Raw genomic sequence first — 23,923 nt, forward strand, 5'->3', positions numbered from 1 at the left:
CCATGCAAAATATTATAATATTAAAAAATATTACAAATGATACTTAGCTAAGGTAGTCTAAGGAAATATGGAGGTTGAAAACCCATTGATCAAATGGAAAATTTTAAGACAATAAAGATCTTACAATTTCAAAACAAAACGACACAATCAATGCTTATATGAAAAATACATAACAATATAAAATATCTTACAACAATGAGAAGTTGTCAAATAAAAAAGAAATGGATTAGTTTCTAAATGGTGGCATAAAACTAAATTATTACTTTTAAAATACGATACAGATGATTAGACAGTCGTTGTCAGAGATTTCTTTTCTTCTCATCTTTTTTTTTTTTTTTTTTGATGACCAAGTGCAATTTACAGTATTTTTACATTTTTAAATGGTTTTTTGTTTCTTCTTATACATGCAAAAGACATTAAAGCAAATTTTTATATTTAGGCACACATATTTTTATAACTTTAGGCACACATATTTTTTTTACACATTTTATATAAACTTCATTTAGTTAAGAATTATTTATGAAGTATAAAATAGTTCAAGAATTGTTCACTAATTAGAGACTTCTGATTTATGTTCTAAACTGAAATAATAAGCATTTAACCCCTTCAGTACCAGTCACTTGATATGCGGGGTTTGATATTTTTTATTATAAAGTTTTTTAATTGATAATAACATTTCACTTACAATGTCTGGTAATAAAAGGGTTAAATCAGTTTAAAAGGCAGTTTAGCTGTCTAAAATAATTATATTTTCGCACACTCTTTCATAGAGACTTTAAAATATCTTAAAATATTTATTGTAAACATAATCATTATTATAAAAGATTTTTTTTTATGAATAATAATAATTACTATTATAAATATACCAATTATCATTATAAATGATTATTTTCATTTATTATTATTTTATTAATATATATTTTTACACTCTTCTCTCTTTTAAAAAAACCAAAAATTTTATTTTATGCCATAAAACTGCAGATTTACCTGTAGATTAAAAAATGTAGATGATTAAAATATAAATTCAACAACTACTACTAAATATAAAGTTATCTACCAATATTTGAAAAATTTTATTTAATATTTTAAAACAACAAACCAGAAGTTTAAACTAATTAAATCATTAACTAATTAATTTAAAATAGTATTTATAATATAGTTAAAAAGTATTAAACATTATAACATAAAAAATTTTGAATCATACTTACAGCATATGCATCTGGAATGTTAAGTGTTTCTCCATACTTTGCTACATGACCAACAATACCTGTACCCCATGGAACAACTATTTCTTTTTTTGCTTTCATTTCTTCAACGCAAGAATCAGCATTTACATCATAAACTTGAGAAACTAGTAGTTTTGGTCCATGACCATAGTCTTGAACAAGAAAAATGGAACATCTATCTCCATCAGTAAGTATGCTGACATTTTGTAAAATTTTATGACATAGGCTGTTAATTTCTAAATCGTTAGCAATGTCTTTAACAAGCTCCATAAGTAAAGCTTGTTCATCTAATATTTTTAGCTCTTTAAGTTCTTCTTTAGATTTCCGCTGGCGTAAAGGCCGAGATATAGATCTTTCAAGTCTTAAAAAACTAGGAACTCCATCAACATGACTTAGTATGGGCTTTAGAAAACCTTTTTCAAAATCTACAGATGAAATTTTTCGAGCAGGAGTGATAGTTCCTGAAGCTAAATTAGTTGATGAAGTAGCATGTTGCATCAAAAATGACCCTGGTAAAGGAGAAGATGTCCTACTTTGTGTAGATTGCCTACTGCTTCTAGGCATAAATTTATCTAGCATTAATTTTTGAGCTTTTCTAGAAAAATAAGAGGCAGCAAAATCTTCGTTAGCATCAAGCCACGCTTCCACTCTCTCTTCTGAAAGATCATCGTCATCGTCTTCATCGTCGTCTTCATTAAAACTTAATCCGAATTTTTCCAAACATTCCTCACTTCCATTAAAATTATTGACTTCATTATCATCGTATTTATCCATTTTAAAAATAAAAACCACACGCTCTGCAATCAAAGAAAGTAATCAAAAATTGTAAACAAAGTGCAAAAAAAAAAAGATCACAGCCGTAGCTCAATATTCATTGCGGTATAAAATAGCTTTCCGATTATGATCTGTTTTGTGAATCGCACAAAAGATATAGTTCCGTTTACACGACGTTATTTTGGCTTTATTTTTGACGTAGAATTTTGTCAGAATTCATTATTAATTTTTTAAATGAAAAGGTTTGGACTTATTTATTTTCTAAAAAAGTTGTTCTATATCGCTTATGCAATACAATCCTATAGTAATATATTGTTTTTATTTTATTGTTTTTGAAAGTTTTAAAAGAATTATATTTGACAAACTCTTAAAACTTACATATAAAAGTTTGAATGAGAAGTTTGGTGAAGAATATAAAGTAACCTTAAATGGAATAAGAAAATTTTATTTTTCAATATTGCCTCAAAACCAATTGAAATTGAAAAAAAAAATGAATAGAAAATATAACAAGTATTCTTAAAGATGATATTTGATAATTGCTGGTTTAAATCCTTCAAACATGCATATTTAATAAGCGATAAACATCTGCGGACTGCAAGGTTGTAACGTCAAAATATTCTTTTGTTTTTTCAAACAATTTCAATTAATTCCAAACAGAATTTTCTTTTGTAGTTAAGAATTTTTGCTTTTAGTTCGTTTTAATAGTTAATTACTTACATTTTTTCAATAGCTCGTACTAATAATGCTGCTTTTAAAAGCATATATTTTAATTGTGACAATAGTTAACTCGGATTAAGTTTTTTGTCTAAGATAGAAACGTTATCGTTTAACAGCTAATCTCATAAGTAAAATAAATTAAATAATTTTACTTACTGAGGGAGAGGGGGCAGAGTCTCAGACATTTAGAACAGTCTCCACACACATTTGTTATTAGTGTGATGAGTTTTTCTAAAAAAGAAAAATAAATAATGGCGGAGCTAGTTGACTTTTCCTGCAACCCACTCTAAATTCTGAACTTTTTATTTTTTTAAATAATTTTAACAGTTTTTATTTTTGATAAGCAACATTTACAAAAACGTCATTAACGATTTTGAAAAAACACTTTTGAACGTTATTATTTTGCCTTTTTTTTTTTTTACAAAAAATCTCTTTTCTGTGTTCAAGCTCGGCAACTTCTTGGTATAGTGCTAAGTGAAAACATTAGAGGTAGAAAGGTAGGGGAATAAAATTTCAAAAATAGTTGAAATATGGGAATATTCAGTGGGTTTGCTGGGGTTATTATCACCCAATGTGCTAAACTTTTGTTGTCACTTTCACTAAAAGGGCTGAAGACACGGGTTTCAAATTTCTAAAAAAAAAAAATGGTCCCTTAGAATAAAAGTTAGGGCATACAAAGTATAATCTTTTGATTTTGGATAAAAAGCTAAAGATTATTGTGTGAAACAATGAAATAGCAGAGGTATTAATGAAGAATATCAAAACGCAAAAATAAATTTACACGAGCATGACTAGTTCTGTTATATTTGCATTTTTTTCACTTTGGCATCACCCCTTCTCTGTTAGATCGTGATAGTATCATCTGGTGCGGCCTGCACTCCCTAGTGACTCCACTGGGAATATTATTGAATGAAATTTTTAAATAAATGACCCCATATTAGGGAAAGCGTTTATTTGCTAACTGTTTAGATCGAGTAAAAAAAATTCTGGTTTTTAGAAAAATAAATTAAGTTTTTGTTACCAGTGTTTTTGTCATTAAAAGAGAAAATTGCGCTCTTTTAGAAAATATATACTTTTACACGTTTTTTGTATATGTTTTTAAAGTTTACTTCCTTTGAAAACATATTTTAAATTTTCCTCTTAACAACGCCCTTAGCAGCAATGTTCTTTGGTTGTTTTAGGCAAAAACTATTCACTAAGCTTCATAATAAAAGAATTCTTGCAGAAAGTTTTCTTAAGGAAGCAGAAACTTTAAGCTTTTATAAAAGTTTTCTTAAGGAAGCAGAAACTTTAAGCTTTTATATATTGTAAACTGAGCTGCAAAATATACGTAACTTCAATATTAACAGCTGGAAAAACTACTTAAACTATTTAGTTACTTTTCTCTGTTTGTGATTACTTTAAACACACAACTTCAATTACGCGTTTTGAATGATATCTTTAGGGTTTGTTCATCTGTATATATAAGTTAGTATGTGAATCTAATCAGTTTTTGAAGTAATTTTAGAAATTATGTGATGGTTTTCGTTTAATTTTATCTTTTTTTCAATTCCCCATATTAGTGTAGCTGCCATTATGGATTTAAAAACCAGTATAAGATTTTGCTTGTTTACATTCTAATTATATATATATATATATATATATTGGATTTATACAAAAGTTCATGCAAAACAAATGTACAGCTACTAGAACCACTAGAACTACTTGTTTTAAGAACGTAATGTTTTAAGAATATTTTTGCTGATTCAGCTTTAAAAGACGTTAAAAACTTTGATCTTTCGTAATATAAATATAGCTTCTTTATGTTGAAAAATAAAAAAACTTTGTTGCAAGTTGTATTTTTATTTTTTTTTACTAGGCGACTTAACTTTAAAACGTCCAATGGATTATTTATAAAAATTTTAACCAAAAAAGGATTATCAAGTTAATATTGTACAAATTTTTGTCTTAAAAACTCTTTCAAATGATGATACCAATCCTATTTTTCTTAAATTGTAATAATCACGGTTTTGTAAACATCATGATTCTGATCACCATGGATTTTTATAACCTCTGTCATTGTAATCATTTTTTTTTATCCAACATAACTGCAACTACCATTTTTAATTGACATATTAAAGTTTATTTACCAAAAAGTAATAAATATTTAAAAAGTTACAATTATGTGTAACTTTTTAAAATATTGTAATTTTTTTAGCTCTGTTAAAAAGTATAAAGTTTTTAAAAGTTTTATAAGAAACTTTTTAAAAACTTTTAACTTTTTTAGAATTTACTATAATATTCTATTATAAGCGTTAATAATGATAAATCTGAAAAATTAAAAATTTTTGATAAAGTGTCAGGATACTGATTTTGTTTCGAAAAAACTAAAGTATTTATACACTTTTCACAAATCAAGAAGAATTTCTTTCAACAAATTTAAATTACAAAAGAGATTTTCACAAAAATTGTGCACACCAATATCTTCAAAATTCACTGATGTGTCATATAATTGATTTCTGCCGGTATCCGGAAATTAATTATCAAATGATCCCGGGTATCGGAAACCGGTTGATAATGATTATCTTAAAAATTTCAAGAAGTTTGCTATGTAAAACAAATTTTTATCATGTAGTTAGTGTTTTGCATTATAATACTCATGCGCGCGTACAAACGCACATATATATTCTAGCACGATATTCAAACCAGATGTGTTTTGTCAAGGTGGTATTCATCCAGACAGCATTTATCTGGGATGTCCAATGGCTACCGTATGGGTTTTGACCACTGGATCTGCTCGGGAACTATAGGGGAAAAATAAAAGTATTTTTACAATTTTTTTCTTTTTCCTTAGCAATATATAATTTACTTCAATTTACTGAAAATCCACTTTAAAATGACTGATTTCGCCGCCACTGGTATTAAAAATATAACTTAGATATTTTAGGAAATAAATTGTTTGACTCTTTGTCTGTCTTTTATTTTTCCTCAGCATAATTATTGATAAAAAAAGATTACAAAAATTTTTGATCTGTGATAGTATATACTTCATAAAGTATTTAAGGCAAAAATAATTACGAGGTTATGCAAAAATAGTTATGTATTTAATCATTAGTTATTTACATGTATTAAATAATTATGTGTTTGTTTTTTTATATTCAACTGAACTTTGGCAAAAATATTTTTATAAATTTCAACATTTTTTTGAAATTGAGTTAGAGTTTGATGTTTTTATTTTTTATATCAAAAATTAAAATAATGTTAAAAGTGGTTTTAATTCAATTATAGCATGTAGAAAACTGCTTATTAAAACAATGGAAGGTCGTTTTAATAAAACAAAAATAAGAAGTGTCGTATTTAAACGCAGATAATGGGGTATACTCTCAGTAGCGTAACAACGGCTTGGCATTGGAGCAGTTACCAAGAGCGCCCCCAATAAAATATTTATTTAAAATTATTATTTAGTAAACAAAAAATAATAAACTTGTTCCTGTTTTGATGTTTACTTTGATACTACTGATGTTTATGTTTTTATGACTGTCAGCAACAGGCTAAGTAACTATTGCTATAATTAAAATAAGAAAAATTGTTATTTTGTAACAATAAAAAAAGCCACAAAGCTAAAATTTAACAGTATGTCAAGGCTGTAAAAAATAAAAAGCCGAAGATGGTACTGTATACCTCTGTGTACAATATGGTATTGTATACCTCTGTACTGTATACCTCTGTATACTATATATATTGTAAAGAATTTTATTTAAAAAGTAGCAAAGTGTACTTTTTAAATAAAATTCTTTTAAAAGTTAAGAACTTAAGAGTTAAAACACGCAGTTTGGAATACTGAAATGATATGATAAGTGATTTAAAATTGTTCAACTTAAGATTTTTTTTAATTTATAAAAACAATAAAAACCGAATTTTGAAACAAACTGAAACTAAATTTTATAGGTTTAAAAAGTTCTTCTTCCTCACTGTGTACCTTTCAAAGACACACCTGGCACCCTTTTTACACCACTTATATATTTTTAATTAAAATTTTTCATTTTACTTTTTTTTTAATTTTATCTTTTATTAGACACGATTGATAATTGATCTTCTCACGACAATCCATTTAGTCACTATAATGTAATGTTCAAAATAAATAATCAATGAAGTTAACAGTAGTATCTATTTAAAATAAATTTATAATTTATAGTTTTATATGTATATATATATTTTATATATATAATTGTAATCTAATAAACTTATAATTTATTTAATATTCTTTTTGTTTTTTATTATATTGTTTTCCGAAACTGAAGTATACCTTTTAAAGTTTAGAAAAACATTAAAATTAAACAGCAAACTGATTGTAAAACCAGAAAAATACATTAATTGTTTGTTTTCCAAATATGGAGAAAGGGAAATATGTAAAAGAAGATCTTTTAAAATGAAATCTTATATAGACGTCTCCTCCCCTCAATATTATCAATAATTAATAAAAACACATTTTTACTTGCAAACAATTTATTATTAAAAAACGCAGATTATATTAAAGATTAGGGTTGTTGGTCAAAGGAAGAGGAACTAGAAAATTTTTAAAGTATGGGGGTTGGTGAAAGGAAAGGGAACTGTAAATAATCAAAATTCAGGGAGTTTAATAAAAAATTAAAAAAAAATAATATACTAGTTATTAGTTTTCTTTTTTTTTTTTGCTCAATAAAAAATTAGGAAAAAAAAGTTTATTAACAATTAATGTAATCAAAGAAAGTGCATTATAAGTATTTAGGTGTTAACCATAAGTACCACTTATGATGTTAACGTTAATCCATCAGTGCTTGTCTTATTTCAAAAGTTTTCGTCGTAATCTTTGAGTGCTACTCAACTGTTTGAATAAAATTCTTGTATTCCTACTTTGATTTTTAAAATAAATTTAATAACTCTAATAACAATACTTTCTTTAGGTTGAATGCGAAACGTTTTTGAATTGTAAAACTTATAACTACGTATATAAGAAAGTGAAATCTCTGCTACTTATTCCGCATTTTCCGCATTTTTCTGATAATACTACATTAACTAAAAAAATAGAATAAATTGAATATTATTTAACACTTTAGAAATATAGTTAAAAACATTAAAAATTATAATTGCATAACTTTTTTAGTTAAGACCAACATTTGTTTCTCTAAAATAATGTGCACACAAAATTTATCAAATTTAATAAAATCTGGTCTTGTAAGTTTATTTTTGTAAATTTCTAAGATTATTTTAAAAAACATTCCTTGCTAACCGCAGTATGAAGTTGCCCTTAATCGACACTCTCTTACATTTCCAGAAATTCTGAGATACCACAAAATTTCATCATGCGTTTTTTATTATATATATATGATATTTTATCATATATAGAAAGTTTCATCATCTGCGTTTTATTCATATTAAAGATTTTTCTGATAATCTTATCTCGATAATCTTACCTTGATAATCTTACCTCGATTGCCTCGAAGCTGGTTTTACTTGCTGATTACACAGCTATATACTCTAGTCTTGACAAAAAGCGAATTTTGATTGCTTAGAACAGGCAGCCTATCTTATATGGGATCTGTATTCTGTGACAGCTTGGTGCTTGTATGAATTTAATGAAACAAAACATAAAATTATTATTTTATTTCTTATATTGATGAGTGACACTCATAATGAGTTCTCTACTTTACGTCTTCTTGGACTATGTATTACTATTGACCTCTTGTGGAAATCATATATTGTAGAGATCATATATTCAATCTACTGCAAAGTTAGCATTTACTATGGTTGCTTTTATTATGCTTTTTTTTTTTTCTTCTAATTCTATTCTTTATCTCTATAAATCTTTATTCCATTCTCTATCTCTATAAATCCTGATTCCATTCTCTATCTATAAATCCTGATTCCATTCTCTATCTATAAATCCTGATTCCATTCTCAATCTATAAATCCTCATTCCATTCTCTATCTCTATAAATCCTGTTTCCATTCTCTATCTCTATAAATCCTGATCCATTCTCTTTCTCTATAAATCTCTTATTTGTTTTTGCAATACTATTTTCATGCTTGAGCTGGTTTTTCTAATAATGCTCTTTTTCTTTTATAGAAAATCATTTTTTGTGTCAAAATCATTTTTTAAATGTCAAAAGAGCCTTCAAGTAAAAAATCTTTTACAAATTATTTTTACAATATAAAAAAATTGTTAATTTTAAATTAAAATAAAACCAAATAATACAGGTAAAACATACAAATGAAACATACAAATAAAACATACAGATAAAGCATACAAACAAAACATGCAAATAAAACATACAAATAAAGCATACTAGTAAAGCACACAAATAAAACAAACAAATAAAGCACACAAATAAAACAAACAAATAAAGCACACAAATTAAACATAAGGTTTCAGAGTTTGAAATATTTTACTTCTTTTTTACTTTTTAAGAACGAGAAAAAAATAAATAAGTTGCATTTACTTAAATTTAAAAAATGCAATTCTTGTTTAAAAGACCTCATGTTATATAAAATGTGAAATTTATTTCGGGATGTGTTAATAATATTTCAGTATATCCAGCCGTCGATTTGACCACAATTATCTCTGAAATACGAAATCCTCTGAAATTTTTATTACTCGTTTAATTGCGAAATATTTCGCAACTCAACGAGTAATAAAAATAAAAATGCCGTTTACATATGCCAAATATGTAAACTTTAGTAAATAACTGTAGGTTTTACGTTACCTTTCAAATAAAAAAAAAGAACTCATTGTATAGAACTTGTTACAATTTGGTATTTTTTACTCCATTTTATTTAACCATAAAATATGAAAATTTGCAATAATATTTTTTATAAACTCTCATAATAAGGTTAGGTGTCACTCATAGAGTTAAAAACTAGTCAATGGAGTGACACCTGAAAAAAAAACAAAAAAAAAACAAACAAATAAAACACAGAAAGAATAATAAAATAAGAAAAAGAATTAAAAAAAAATAAAAAAAAATTAGAAAATAATAAAAAAAATTAAAAATAAAAAAAAAAAAAAAAAAAGAAGAAAGGAAAATAAAGCACTAATAAATAAAGATGATATTATTAATTGCAATAATAATATAATAAAAATAATAATATTAATAATAATGTGAATAAAAAAATAAATAGTAACTATATCATGATAACTTTACAAAAATTATAACTAATGGTAAAAATAGTTATAGTAAAGTTTATAATACGACAGAAATTAATAAAATAAACATAACAGTTGTAAAAATTAGGACAATAACCATAAAAACTATTACTACAATTGAATCACTATCACTATTATTATAAATAATATTAATAAGATTTAAAAAACAAAGATTAGTTAATGATAATAGTAATATTAGTAGAGTTAATAAAGACAGTATATAATAAAAGTAATAATAATTTTATAAATACAGTAATATAAAAAAAGCAATAATAATTAAAGATAAAATTTATATTCATTAAATATATACTTACTATATACTTGCTACAACAAATAAAAAGTTGTTTTGTTCATGTAAGGCAATTTTTTTTTAATCAACTTGCATTTTCATTTTTTTATTTAGAGTTTTAAGTTTTATGAACTTAATAATTAAATCTAAATATTATTAGATAATATTTATTATCTAATAATTACAGTTTGCAAATTAGATTTTAGTAAGTTTGTACTAATTAATGTCTGGTGCGGAAGAGAAAGAAGTGTTGGAAGGGGCAGATACCAACCGCACTATTATTTCTTTCTATGCAAGAACTGTTGTCTCATTAATTACTCTAGTTTTGCCTCTACCTCTAGCCCTGCAACTACAGTTACTACACCATTTTTTTTAGATTATACGTCAAATTCTAATGGTTTTAACAGTACTTTTACTACTGCATCTCTTGCTAACCCTGACACTGCTGCTACTACTTTATTCTTATGTTAATTCTATATCCACTGTTACTTCGGCATCATCTTCTATCTCTGTCTTTAATTTTTCTTCTTCGATTACTAACTCAGCCAACAATGATGTTAACTCTGCCACCACTGTTACAGTCTACCAAAAAAAACAAATAAGTAATAGTCCGCATCAACCTGTGTTAGTTTTTGCAAAACGTACATGTAGTAGTCAGAAGCAATCATTTTGTCAACAATGGTAGCAACTGTTTTCATGGTAGCATTACAACGAATATAATGATACAGTATGCTACTATTGTATGCTAATGGAAATGCATAATTTATCATCTTCAAAATGCAGCAAGGATGTTTTCACAAAAACTAGATTTTCTAATTGGAAAAAGGGTTTTCAAAAATTCCAGAAACACCAACATACTCTTTCTCATCAAGAAGCCATCGAGAAGGTTTTTACTATTCCTTCGACAGCTAAAGATATTGGTGAACTTCTCAGCAAAACTCATACAGAGGGAAAAAATGGAAAATAGAGCAATGTTAGTAATAATAATCACGAATATTTAATTTCTCGCCAGACAAGGTATTGCTCTGCGTGGTGATTACAATACAGAAAAAGACTATAAAGAATTCGAACTTTTCTCAGTTACTTAATCTCAGAAGCAAAGATAATCCCGCTTTAACTAAATGGATGAGAAAGTTGCAAGATAAATTTACGAGTGCAGCTATCCAAAAAGAAATTCGGTAGATAATGGGTCTCACTATACTCAGAAAGATTACATCCAACATTTCTGAAAAATGGTTTACTATTATGATAGATGAAACCACAGATCAGTCAAAAACTGAGAAAATGGTGATTTGCTTACGATATGTAGATGAAGACGACTTGGAATTGCATGAAGTGTTTGTCGGACTTTATAGTATGGAAAACACATCTGCTGAAAGTATTACTGCAACTATCAAAGATGTTCTTATGCGGATGAATCTTTCAAATAATAATTGTTGCGGTCAATGTTATGATAGTGCCAGCGTCATGACAGGTTGCAAGTCTGGAGTTGCAAAGAGAATAAGTGACCTCAAACCCAAAGCACTATATTCCCATTGTTATGGTCATGTTTTGAAGTTAGCAGTACAAGATACACTTAAAGCTATCAGCATAATGAAAAATGCTCTGAAAACTGTTCATGAAATTACAAAGTTGATAAAAAAATCTCTCAAACGTAAATGGTTTTTCCAAAAGATAAAAGAAAATATTCTCCCTGGGACACCCGGTATTCGTATACTTCGCCCTACACGCTGGACGGTAAGAGCAGAGTCATTTTATTCCATACCTGAAAACTATGAAGCACTACAAGTTGCTTGGGAAGAACCTAAATCTGAGACAAAAGACAGTGAGATCTTTGCTCGAATAGGCGGAGTTGCAGCACAAATGGAAAAAATCCCTTTCTTGTTTGGAATTGAATTGAGCAAGACTATTTTATGCATGGTAGACAATTTATCAAAAAAATTGCAAAAGGTTACACTTTCGGGTAGTGAAGGTCACAAATTTGTCGAAAGAACTTTGATTACATTGAAATCTATCCGGTCTGAAAATTCCTTTGAGCTATTCTGAAACCGTATTGAAATCAAAAGAAAATTATTTCAACTAGAAAAACCCGCTTTGCCCCGCCATTGCAAAGTACCTCGTTATTTTGGAATAGAAGTATCTGTATCAGTATTATCTGAAAATTCTAGTATTTACTTTTTCGAGAAGATGTATTTCGAAGCTATAGAATGACAATTGGCAGTATTCAATCTAGATTGGAACAACAAGGATATTTAATGCTTCAAAAGATAGAATCAGTACTTATAAATGTTTCATCTGAAGGTAGTTCAATAAATAACAAAGGTCTTGATTTCTATGCTACAGATTTGAATGCTTCAAGACTGCATGCACAATTACAAGTTATGCATGAATCCACAACTGAACTATTAGACACTCTACAAAAAGTCCTTAATTTTGTCAGCAAAGATATGAATAGATTTCCTATATACCTTATTGTTATTTATTTAATAATTACGACTGCAGTGTATCTCAAATTGACTAACATATGCACTAAAATGCGTATTTGTATGCTAACATAACTCATAAATTTTTGTGTTTTACAGAGAAACAAATGAAGTTGAAAAGGAATCATTATTAGAAATCAGGAAGTTGATAAAACTTATCCTTCTGATACCAGCAACAAACGCCACTAGCAAGAGAGCTTTCAGAACTTTAAGAAGAATTAAAACTTGGTTAAGAGGCACCATGAACCAAGCACGGTTAAACTGATGTATGCAGTTAAATATACACGCACAAAAAACTGATGAACTTAACATCATAGATATAGCCAATAATTTTTGTAGCCGAGGTGAAGGTAGAAAAACTGTATTTGAACAATTTTGAAAAAAAATCTTGAAACTGCTGTAATGTTTTATAAAATTCTTATACTATATAAAACTATAAGTTTGTAAAAACAGCCAAAATTTGTTTTCTGTTTCTGATCTATATATAAATTTCCGAATCACGTACACATTCGTAAATTCGTAAATTTTAAGGCCGAATTTTGCTTAATATTATTAAAAATATTTTTAAGAAATAAATTACTTCAAAAACCTACAAAATATCACATTTAAAAAAGTTAGTGTCATACATACAGTATATTACTACAGAGTACCGAAGAATTTTATTGTTAAGAGACATTATTTGTACCTCTACTCTTTCTAGTTCCCCCCCCCCCCCTCCATACTCTCCAGATTAAACAAGTTGTCTACGGCTATGTATAGTATTTTAACATAAATTCAATTTAAAAATAGTTTGGTATAATAAAAACATAATAACAATAATAATATATATAACAGTAGTAATAATAACAATAATAATAGTATAATAACAATAATAATAACAATAATAATAACAATAATAATAATAATAATAATAATAACAATAATAATAACAATAATAATAATAACAATAATAATAACAATAATAATAATAATAATAACAATAATAATAACAATAATAATAATAACAATAATAATAACAATAATAATAACAATAAAGTAGAATTATTTTAAACATGTCGAGTAAAAACATTTTTAGTAAATGAAAAAATTTAGTAAACCACTTACATAATTTTTTTTCAACAACTTCTTTCTCCATCACTAGGTTCATCAGGAAGCTTCCTTCTTTTATTTGACTTTTCTGCAGATATTTATATTTAAAAAAAAAAACGTTTTCGAAAACAATTTTATAGAATTTTATAGAGTTTCTATAGAAATTCTATTAAAGATTCGATAGCAATTTTATTAAAGTTACTATAAAAATTATGAAAGAATTTCTATAAAAATTTTGATAAAAATTCTATAAGAATTTTTATTGAAGTTTTTTCTGAATTTCTATAGAATTTCTATAATTAATAAATAATAAATAAATAAAGATTCATTAGAACAAGTTTAAAAAAAAATACATGTTCTAAAGGACATACAGGTCCAATAAATAGACACTGACAATATGCCCTTAAATAAGAAAACAAAGTACATAGGAACAAATATAGTTTATAATAGAAACATTCAAGATTTCATTCATTTACTTTATAGACACAACGTTTATCGAAATTGCACGATTTTATTTTATTTTTAAAAATACAAATGTTATCAGCATTTACAGCTTCTGATGTCAGATTATTCCAGATATTTACAACTCGTTGAGAAAAAAAATATTTGCGAATGTCGAGTTGACGTCGTTGCTTTCGAATCCTAAAAGTATGACCACGGGTATAATTATTATTGTTAATTTCAAAAAACAAGTTTTTAACTATGCAAACCAAATTATGCATTATTTTGAAACATATGACTAAATCATGTTTTATTAACTATTTATTAACTATTGTATAAACTTTTAAAACATGATTTATTGAAATTTAAATATAATCAATTTTATTAGATTTTCTATAAACCATTTGTTTCAAAAGTTTACTAAAATTCTATAAAAATTTTTTTCCTTGGTATGGAGTTTCCTTGGTTGTGAGTTGACATATATTTAGAATTATGTGCTGATATATAAAGTGTGGAAATACTTTTATGCCGTTTTGAATTTTTGAAACTTCGAAAAATAACAATTTATCTTTGGCAATATTTTTTTTATTTGAGAAAATAAAAATTGAGAAATAAAATAAGCTAAGTAATTAAAAATGAAGAATAATGTTTATTTACTTTAAAAACAAATACATTTTCAAAGGCGCCACTACATAGCGACGGACACATTTTTGTAGAAGCATGTTCACTTACGTTGTCGAATTTGCATGTTGAATTTCAAAGTAGCATGTGAACGAATTGTTCTTTTGTAAACTAATTGTAATTAAAAAGACTAGTTTGTCTGAGAAATGTTTGAGTGTCCGGAGAAATACAAAGTCGAGATGTTCATTAATTAGACTAATCCAATTGGGAGCTGCATAGTTATAAATTATGTAAAATACTATTCATTATAAACCTACTCATTTTTAATAGAGATGAGTAAATTTATTTTCAATTATTTCACCATAAGAAATTACCCTTAAGATCATCTTACAACACAATTTACTAAATGTAGCGATTTACTACAACTATTTACAATTTATTAAATGAAGCGAATTTATTTTCAATTATTTCACCATAAGAAATTACCCTTAAGATCATCTTACAACACGATTTATTTGCTTTAATTGAAAAAAAATAGTTAAATTAAACTTAACGCAAGTTAAAATAATTAAATTTTTTTATTACAGAAAGAATATATATTAGTAATGTTTTTTTTTAAATGTAGCCAATTTTCAAGTCAACTTGGGATATTTATCTTTATTTTGGGTATTTATTGTAAAAATACATTCTTTTTGTAGTGGACAATAACATAAAGAAATTAATGAAATGCTGATTAATTTTGATTGTTTATGTTATTTTTATTTTGTTGTGATTGGATACAAAATTATTTCATAACTTTTTTTGCTTTTTTTTAATTAACTCGTCATTTACAAATTAAAGCGTTATTTACAACAATTTTTTACATTATTTTTCATTAACTTATTTTAGTTATTAAATTTTTCAGTCGCTTTTAATCTTTGTGCGGTAACTAGTTTCGAACATCATGGTCACATATCACCCTCCTAATCAATCATCCTACGTGGCAGATAACATGTTGACTGCGTGATAACTGACACGTTTTTTAAATAAGTTTATGCTTTTATATTGCATTAAATACTCAATGAAAATTGTTTTGATTTAATGTTTAAAAACGTTTAAAAAAGACATTAGACAATATTAGAAATATTATAAAACACGTAATAAATAATTTCTTTTGTAATATAGTAAATTCCGCCCTAAAACATGATGCAAATAAAAGGGATAAAACCAATAATAGGGAAAATTTACAATTTTACAGTTATAAAGCAAGGTTAATAGATATACATAAATATATTAGCATAAACTTTATATTTTAAGACAAAGAAAACATAATAAATGCTTATCAGATTGATGCAAGTTATAACAGAATATAAAAAAAACAATAATAATTTAGTGTTCTATGAGTTGAAAATTTATTTTTATGTAACAAAAATTTATTTAAATCACTTTAAACTTAAATTTAAAACCATATTTAAATATTTTTTGAGTGTTAAAACTTCACGCTATCTTATTCTATATTCTGAAAACATGCTATCTTTTTGACAATTTGTAGGTGTTGGATTGGTTTATTTTTTAGAGAGTATTTTTTAATTACATTAAAAATTCATTAATAACGTTTGTTAGATTGAAGTCACTGTATACACACACACACACACACACACACACACACACACACACACACACACACACACACACACACACACACACACACACACACACACACACACACACAACTTAATATATATTCATATATTCATGTATTGTGTATATATGAATATATATTATACCCCCCTGCTTGGTTGAGCTCCTGTTTTCGGATAAGTTTTAAAAAATATTTATGTTCAAATATGGTTTTAACTCCTGCCTGGTTGAGTAGCTGCTTTCGGTTGAGTTACATTATCATCAATGCTATCTTCAGTATAATCTATTCTTTTTAAAGCTGATCCATTCTAGCTTAAACAGCTTTTATGAGTTTATTATTAACTAAAACGTGTACACGAAACAAGTCTGAAAGTAGGAAAACAACTAAAATAAGGTACTCATCAATTTTTATTTAGAACTAAGTATTAATTTCAATACATTAATATAAGTAGATAATTTATTTCTGTGGGCATCTAATAGAATATCAAACTTTTTTTTGTAGTACCCATAAGTTTGCGCACAGAACAACAATCAAAACTATTTAATGCTTTTTTAAATGATATTTTTAAATCTTTAATGTATCTGCATAGTATTTTTTTTTTCCCTTTTAATAATTACCCAGTACTTTGCAATAACTTTCAATTTCGGACAATTTGGAGGATTTTCCCTTTTTTTTTAATTTTATTTAGGTGCCCCAAGAAGTCCTTACGGTCTTATCACAGAGCACCACGGATGAGCATTTAATTGAAAGTTCACGCCTCCTTCCTAACCGATGTCGCAAAACTTGCCCTGAGGTGGGGTTTGAACTACGAATCCTTTGTTTCTGAGGCAAATTTGCTGCTACTGCGCTACTGCTGCTACATGGCTGCTCCACGGCTGCTGCGTGAAAGTTGTGTTTAGACACAACTTTCACATCTTTTTGTTTATAGTATTCCGTAGCCAGTTTACTATAATGACTTGTTGATGGATCAGGCCAGAATATGTGTCTTCTATCATGTGGTTGAAAGGTCCAACGCCGGCTTTAGCCCAATAAGCGATATTGGTACGGAAGGAGGCGTGACTTCTAATTAAATGCTCTCCCGCGGTGCTCTGTGATAAGACCGTAAGGACTTCTGGAAGCACCTAAATAACTAAAAAACATAGCACATTTTGTGATTTGAAAGCTTAAAAAGCATGTTTATTTCGAACTTTTACAACGAAGCTATGAGAAAATTCTTATTATTTTGCGCGTTCCTCTTGAGAGGCTTAGGTCTTTCATAAAACCGTTAACCAGTTTTCTAACCAGCTTTATATCTTGAAAAACCTCTTTTCCTTCATTACTAGATTTGCGTTTGATCAATTTTGTTTGGGAAAAACGTTAAACAACATGATTAACAGCATTGTATTTGGGTATTGCGGTTCATCTTCCTCTGGCTAATTGCTATATAGAGGCCACATACCCGGGCCAGCGAAAACAATTTCAGCTCACTAAAGAACATCATAATCCGCTTCGCTGACCAAGAGTAAGTGAGTTCAGGAAGAACGAAGGAAGTTAGAGCGAAAGTCAGAAAATAAATCGATTTAGAAAGAAAGCTTAGAGATAGCGGGCAGAAAACTGCACAGAATCTTAGAATATGCAATTCATACTATTAATTAGATTACCTAATTAATGTATTAGTATAAACGTAGTCAACATTGCTGATGTTTATTATTTGTACATTATACAGTGTTGTATTAGCAAGTTTTTTGCTATTGAACTGTAGCTTCTATTCGGGTTTTCCAAATATTGGTGCTAAATATTTTTTCTAACAATTTCCTTCAACAATGTCATTTTAAAAATTTATGTCATTTTAAAAATTTATAAATTTTCATAAATTTTAACTTAAATGGGAAAACTAAAATTTTTTTTCAAAATTATTCCATGTTGCCAACAGAATACAAACAAACTAAAAATATATTGATACAACCACTGAAAAAAACGTGACGTGTTTACTCTTTCACATTTATTTCGTGTACGCGCTTTGTTTCTTAGTTTTATATTTTTCAAAATCTCTTGTCTTTTTTTTATATTCATTTGCTGGTTTATTTCCCATTATTTTCCATTCCCTCTCAACATACACATCTGCATCTCTTGTATCCATCTTAATAAAATTGTTAGCGACTCTCCAATCCAAAACGGGTCTGATTTTACTATCTTTATTTCGTTGGATAACAGCCATTAAGAGAATTTGCCCTTTGGGTGGTCCCATTTTTTTTTTCATACTCAATTAACTTTTTACGGTTGGTTTAATCCTGTAGTTTGTTTTCGTAACGTATTGGGCAACAATATTAATTATACATGATCTTGTTTTTTAACGTCAATTTTATTGACTTTATCTTTATTTGAGGCTGCCATTCCATACGAGTTGGACCCAAACTTTGCCATTCCAGATGGAGAATTAAAAACTCCTCCTAGCAACTTGTCGAAACTCATTCCAAGATTGTATCATTCAAATTTGTTTGAATAATTCTTCCAAATTTTGTTACTTCTGCTTTGAGAGCTGCCAAATTTGAATATGTTTTGAAAGCCTTCTTCAACTCCATGAAGCTTTAAATAAAAATAAAATAAATGGGGTTTATATCTGAGCTAGAAGGGGGCTACATGTCCGGCGACCACAAGTGAGAAATATTCTCTTGGAGAAAGGCAAAGGTTTTCTTGGCACTGTTAGCTGGTGCAAAATCTTGTATGAAGACCCATGGAATGTCACCGAATTTCTTCTTGGCTCAAGGCAACATGTTAGCTTTTATAAAGTCAACATAAAATGTTTGGTTCACCTTGACACCTTCGGGAACAATGACAAGTGGAGTTTTACCATTAATACCATTACTCCTATAGGGTGTTATCTTCTTGGTATAGTCCAAATTTCCAATGAAACTGTTCTTCTAGACTTCCCTAGAACTCTGTCGTTGTATCTCTAAGGCTCAGGTTCGATTTAAAAAAATTTTTTGTCACTGTAGATATCTGGAACACTTAGGTGGGTTTTGAATTATTCTAGGAGCTGCTTTGGTTTATTTTATCGATTAGCTCTTGTAGCCTCACTCAAATTTGCCTTCCAGAGTGAAAAAACAAGTTTTCTTACTTTTTCTTTTTCTAGGCGATTAATTCAACCCATTTTGTTTTACTAATTTATAAAAATTGCCAGTGTTTTTTATTATTAACCAGTTAAGCCGTCATTGATTTCCCGCCAAATTTGTTTTTCCTAAATTTGCGGACATTTTAAGCGCGAAATTCAAATAGTTATTTTTTTCTGCGATAACCTGTGCACCCCTGTACATTAATGGATTTTTCCGTCAAAAGTTATCACCTAAGAAAGATTCTGGGGTTTATTTTGATTTCTTGGTAACAAATTTTAATTTATGACTGTCTTTGAACATCGCAGCCTACAATAGATGCTGTTACCATACCACTAACTTTCAGATGAATAATAGACGATGTGCTGATTCATTGTTCAGGAGCGAGGTAGCGCATATTCTTTACTATTTATTTATTTCAAATATCCATTTAACTAATTAAGACCAGAATTTTTTAATACTATGTTAGAATTTTATGTTAAACATTTTTTTTTCTTCTTATTTAAATGCTGTTAACATACCAGGGTAACTCTACATCAAATTACCCAGTATACTCAACCATGTGTTTTTCTTTGTTTTAAGTATTCTGGAAATTTATATAAAAAAGCTGTGCTGTTGGCATACCAAAAAATCTTTTGCTTATTTTTAATTTAAAACTTAAAATAATTATTTTAATTTAAAGACCAAAATTTAACTTTAAAAACGTGAAAGTAAATAAATTGTTAACAATCTTCCACTGAAATCATCAGAAAGTAAAATTAATCAAAAGAATTATGAATGTCCTAATATTCCATAATTCAACTAAAATCCATAATTTAAAGCTGTCTGGCTTTTTTTTTTTGTTTTGTTTATTTTATTACATTTTAAATAAGCATTTCGTTACAATTTTAAAATACAAATATATAATAATAATAATAATAATAATAATAATAATATATATATATATATATATATAATGATCGTAATTATATATAATGATCCGGCAGCAACCCTAATCAAACTTTGTTTAATTTGTCTTCGAGTATACCATATATAAAGACTACTTTTATCGTAAAAAAATATATAGATAGATAGATAGATAATTATTACGCATCTAATTAATAAAAATACATTTATAAAATATTGTTATAAAATTTAATATAAATTTTGTATAACGACTATCATATATACTTATTTTTCCAAATTACAGAATATGTTTATAATATCTAAAAAAGGAAATTAAAGAAGCTTCAGTATTTTTGGGTATAAATCTCCAAAAAAAATCTTATCGCTGATTCCATAAACAGTGCCCTTGTTTGCCAGTGTTTAGCCTGGGTGTGCAAAAGTTGTCTATTCATTTCAGAAATACTCTGGAAAAATATCAATGCTTTAGGAAATTATCTTGAGGTGCCTCAAGATCTATAAAATTTTAATGGGTCCCTAATATTATGTAAAAAAAAGTTTTTCAAAAGTATGTCATGTTGGGTCTCAAAAGAAGCAAAATTTTATAAAAATTTCAAAAATAACTATTATTTTTTAAAAAAGATTGTTATTTTATAGTTTATTGCAGAAAAAATGACCTTTTAAACTAAAAATGAAAAAAGTTAATTTTTTTTAATTATAATTTCAAAAAAATCTTAAATAATAATTTTTTTATAAACTAATTGTTATTTTTGAAATTTTTATAAAATTTTGCTTCTTTTGAGCACTGCATTAAAATTGATAGATCCTTTAAAATATTGTTTTTAAATAATATTCATATCATAAAATTTATTGAAAGATAACATTTTTATAGGATCTATCAATATTAATGCAGCACTGATCATAAACTCATCCCTGGTCGCGGCTATGTGTTATCAAACCTGGCCCCGGCCATAGCCCCGGTCGTGTACTAGTGACAAACATGATGATGATGATCATCATTATTATTTTTATTTTAAATGAATAAGATTTTATAAATCTTTAAATTATAAGTCATTAAAACCTTTTTTAGGTTAAAGATCATGTGATGATGTGGTTACATTAAATGTATATGAATGGGATCTTAGCATGTTTTATGATGATGTTGGTCTTTAAATTAGGCGTAAACTCAGATAAGAAAGTATTCAATTTATTCACAGTCAAAATTGCTTCTAAATTTAGCCGCAGAAGTTTTTCAAATCAAAATGAGTAAAAAGTTTTTTCTTTAATAATCTTGGTATTTAAATTTTTTAAGGTTTGAATATTGCTGGTGATCGACTTAGTTACGGAAATTATCATGAAAGAATGCAGAAAGTTTGAAAAGTTGATACTACTGACAAACTTTGTTCTGCCAAGGAAAAAACCACGCCAATATGTTCATTATCAAAATTGAATAATTATGACTTGAGTTATAATTATCTATTTTGTATCATAATTTATTTCTATACTTTAAAGTTAGCTTTTGTTAAACAAGTTTAGTATAGAAATTTAAATAGAATTTTGCGGTTTTGCTTTTTTTTATTTTTGTTCTTTATTGTGCATTTCAATTAGCTGGTTCTTAAAACAAAATTTTTGATAAATATTTGCTGGCACCTTATTAATGTGTTCTAAATAGTAAAATAACACTGGATTTCTACCTTTTTTACATCAAAGCAAATTTTCATTATAAAATTGCTGCTGCAAATTAGAGCAAAATTTTAAACAGATTTTAATTTTCATCAAGATATTTTTAGCGTTCAAAAGATTAGTCCATATAAAAACTTAACAACTGATAAGTATGGAAATGACGGTTTTTAATTCATTTTTAATTGTTTCTATCTATGTAAACTAATGGAAAGTTGTTAAAGGGTAAGAAACACTTAAATCTAGTGGCGTAGTGAGGTGGGAATCACTTTTCATGGAGCAGCAGATTGATGAAAGTTATTAATTTCAATATAAGTCGAGTAATAGCTTTGATTTCTCCAATCATAGGATCGCTTAAAAAATTTTTTTTTTTTTTTTTGATATGCTTTATATTCTTGAGATTTAAATACTTGACCAAAGTATGGCTGCATTTAAATTTTCTTGCAAGATCTCTATGCGGCTGACATATCTTTAAATTTTTTCTTTTTTCTTCTTTCAGCTTCTTTTTTCATCGATTAAGTCTGTTAATTGCCCCAAAATAAATTGAATGAGGACAACAATTTTAAAAAGAAACATCTAAAAATTATGTAATACTTGCTTACTCATTTTAATCCAATAACAATGATGACCAATACTTATTACCGTTACAATCAAACAACAACACATTATTGGCATTAACAGCATCGCATTAGTTCTGCGTGCAAAAAAATTTTTAAGTAAATTTTTAAAATAAATTTGCGCACTAGCAAAAAAAGAAATACTTAAATAATTTAAAATTTTCTGGATACAAAATGAACAAAGTTAATTACGTGATACAAAAAAAGGGGTTCTAGTTAAAAACAAATTTTTTGATAAATGGAGGCACTTAAATTTAACTGGGAACTTAAATTTTTTTTTTTTTTTGTAGTTTTGGTCAATTTTTTTAATTACTTTATTGTTAATTTAGATTTATAATCAGAGTAAATTTTAAACTCTAATTAAAGTAAAAATTAAATATTTTTCAGAACTTTTTATATATGTATATATAATTATATACAAATAATATTTTTTCGTAAATTGCATAAACTTGATTACTTGCACAAAACAATTATTAATTTCCTTTTTATATTCATTTTTTTAATATCAAAACAGAATATAAACATCTGAAAGGTGAACCTCAAAGTCATTTTATCGAAAAAATTTAACGAATTTTAGATGGTTTACATACTTCAGAAGCGCCGTCCGACTTTAGTGAAATTGTTTACGACTTCCTATTGTATTATGAACAAAAGATTTCGCGCATGGTTTTAGGAATTTCAATAGCGTTGCACTTCCATCTATAATACTTCCACGGTTATACATAGTAAAAAATAAAAAATATATCCGGAAAAATTCTGGGGTCAATAGGGGAAAAAAGAAAAAGCAGCAGATAAATATTTCGTTTTTTTTATTTGGCCCGTGTGGTACTCATATAGATCCCGCGGCTAAATCCCGTATGGTTGCCATTTATCATCCCGTACTGGTCCCACACGGCACCCGCATCATAATACTGGCTGGACTCCTTTATTCATACCTCTAAAGAAAATAAAAATCAATGAAAATAATTTTTAATTGATTTCACTGGTGTCTTTTTTTAAACAAACGGGCTGTTCCCATCAAGTATTTAAAGTGTTCAAATATAGGAAACCGATTGCAACAAAATCTGAAATGGAATAAAATCATACCCCGAGAAAACTGAATATATTTTCAACTTTATAAATATGTATCGAAAAAATTGAAAAAATAAATAATTAAGTGAAAAAAATATTTGAAGAGTATTTAGGTGTTTAATTTATTCACAGAACTGGAAAGATGTTGAAAACTTTTTTAG

The 23,923-nt window shown here is 27.1% G+C and overlaps 1 protein-coding gene and 1 long non-coding RNA gene across 7 annotated transcripts in view; one reads left to right on the forward strand and one right to left on the reverse strand.

Moving 5' to 3' along the window:
- The window catches only part of LOC100198317 (dual 3',5'-cyclic-AMP and -GMP phosphodiesterase 11), a 66,262-nt gene extending 64,124 nt beyond the window's left edge, over nt 1-2,138 (reverse strand). For all 5 annotated transcript variants that reach the window (XM_065811216.1, XM_065811219.1, XM_065811215.1 and 2 more), the window contains exon 1: nt 1,209-2,138. In XM_065811216.1, coding sequence (XP_065667288.1) covers nt 1,209-2,000 — 792 coding nt within the window. In that variant the 5' untranslated portion in view covers nt 2,001-2,138. The remainder of the gene's footprint in view (nt 1-1,208) is intronic.
- A 3,196-nt stretch (nt 2,139-5,334) lies between these two features.
- On the forward strand, nt 5,335-21,969 carry LOC136087761 (uncharacterized). Of its 2 annotated transcripts, XR_010642046.1 has the most exons (3): nt 5,335-5,519; nt 21,485-21,592; nt 21,707-21,969. It is a non-coding gene; the product is annotated as an uncharacterized LOC136087761 (long non-coding RNA). The 2 variants fall into 2 exon arrangements; XR_010642045.1 differs by having other exon boundaries at nt 21,485-21,969.
- Nucleotides 21,970-23,923: the final 1,954 nt, after the last annotated feature.

This window comes from Hydra vulgaris, chromosome 12 (assembly GCF_038396675.1).
Source record: "Hydra vulgaris chromosome 12, alternate assembly HydraT2T_AEP".
NCBI lineage: Eukaryota > Metazoa > Cnidaria > Hydrozoa > Anthoathecata > Hydridae > Hydra > Hydra vulgaris.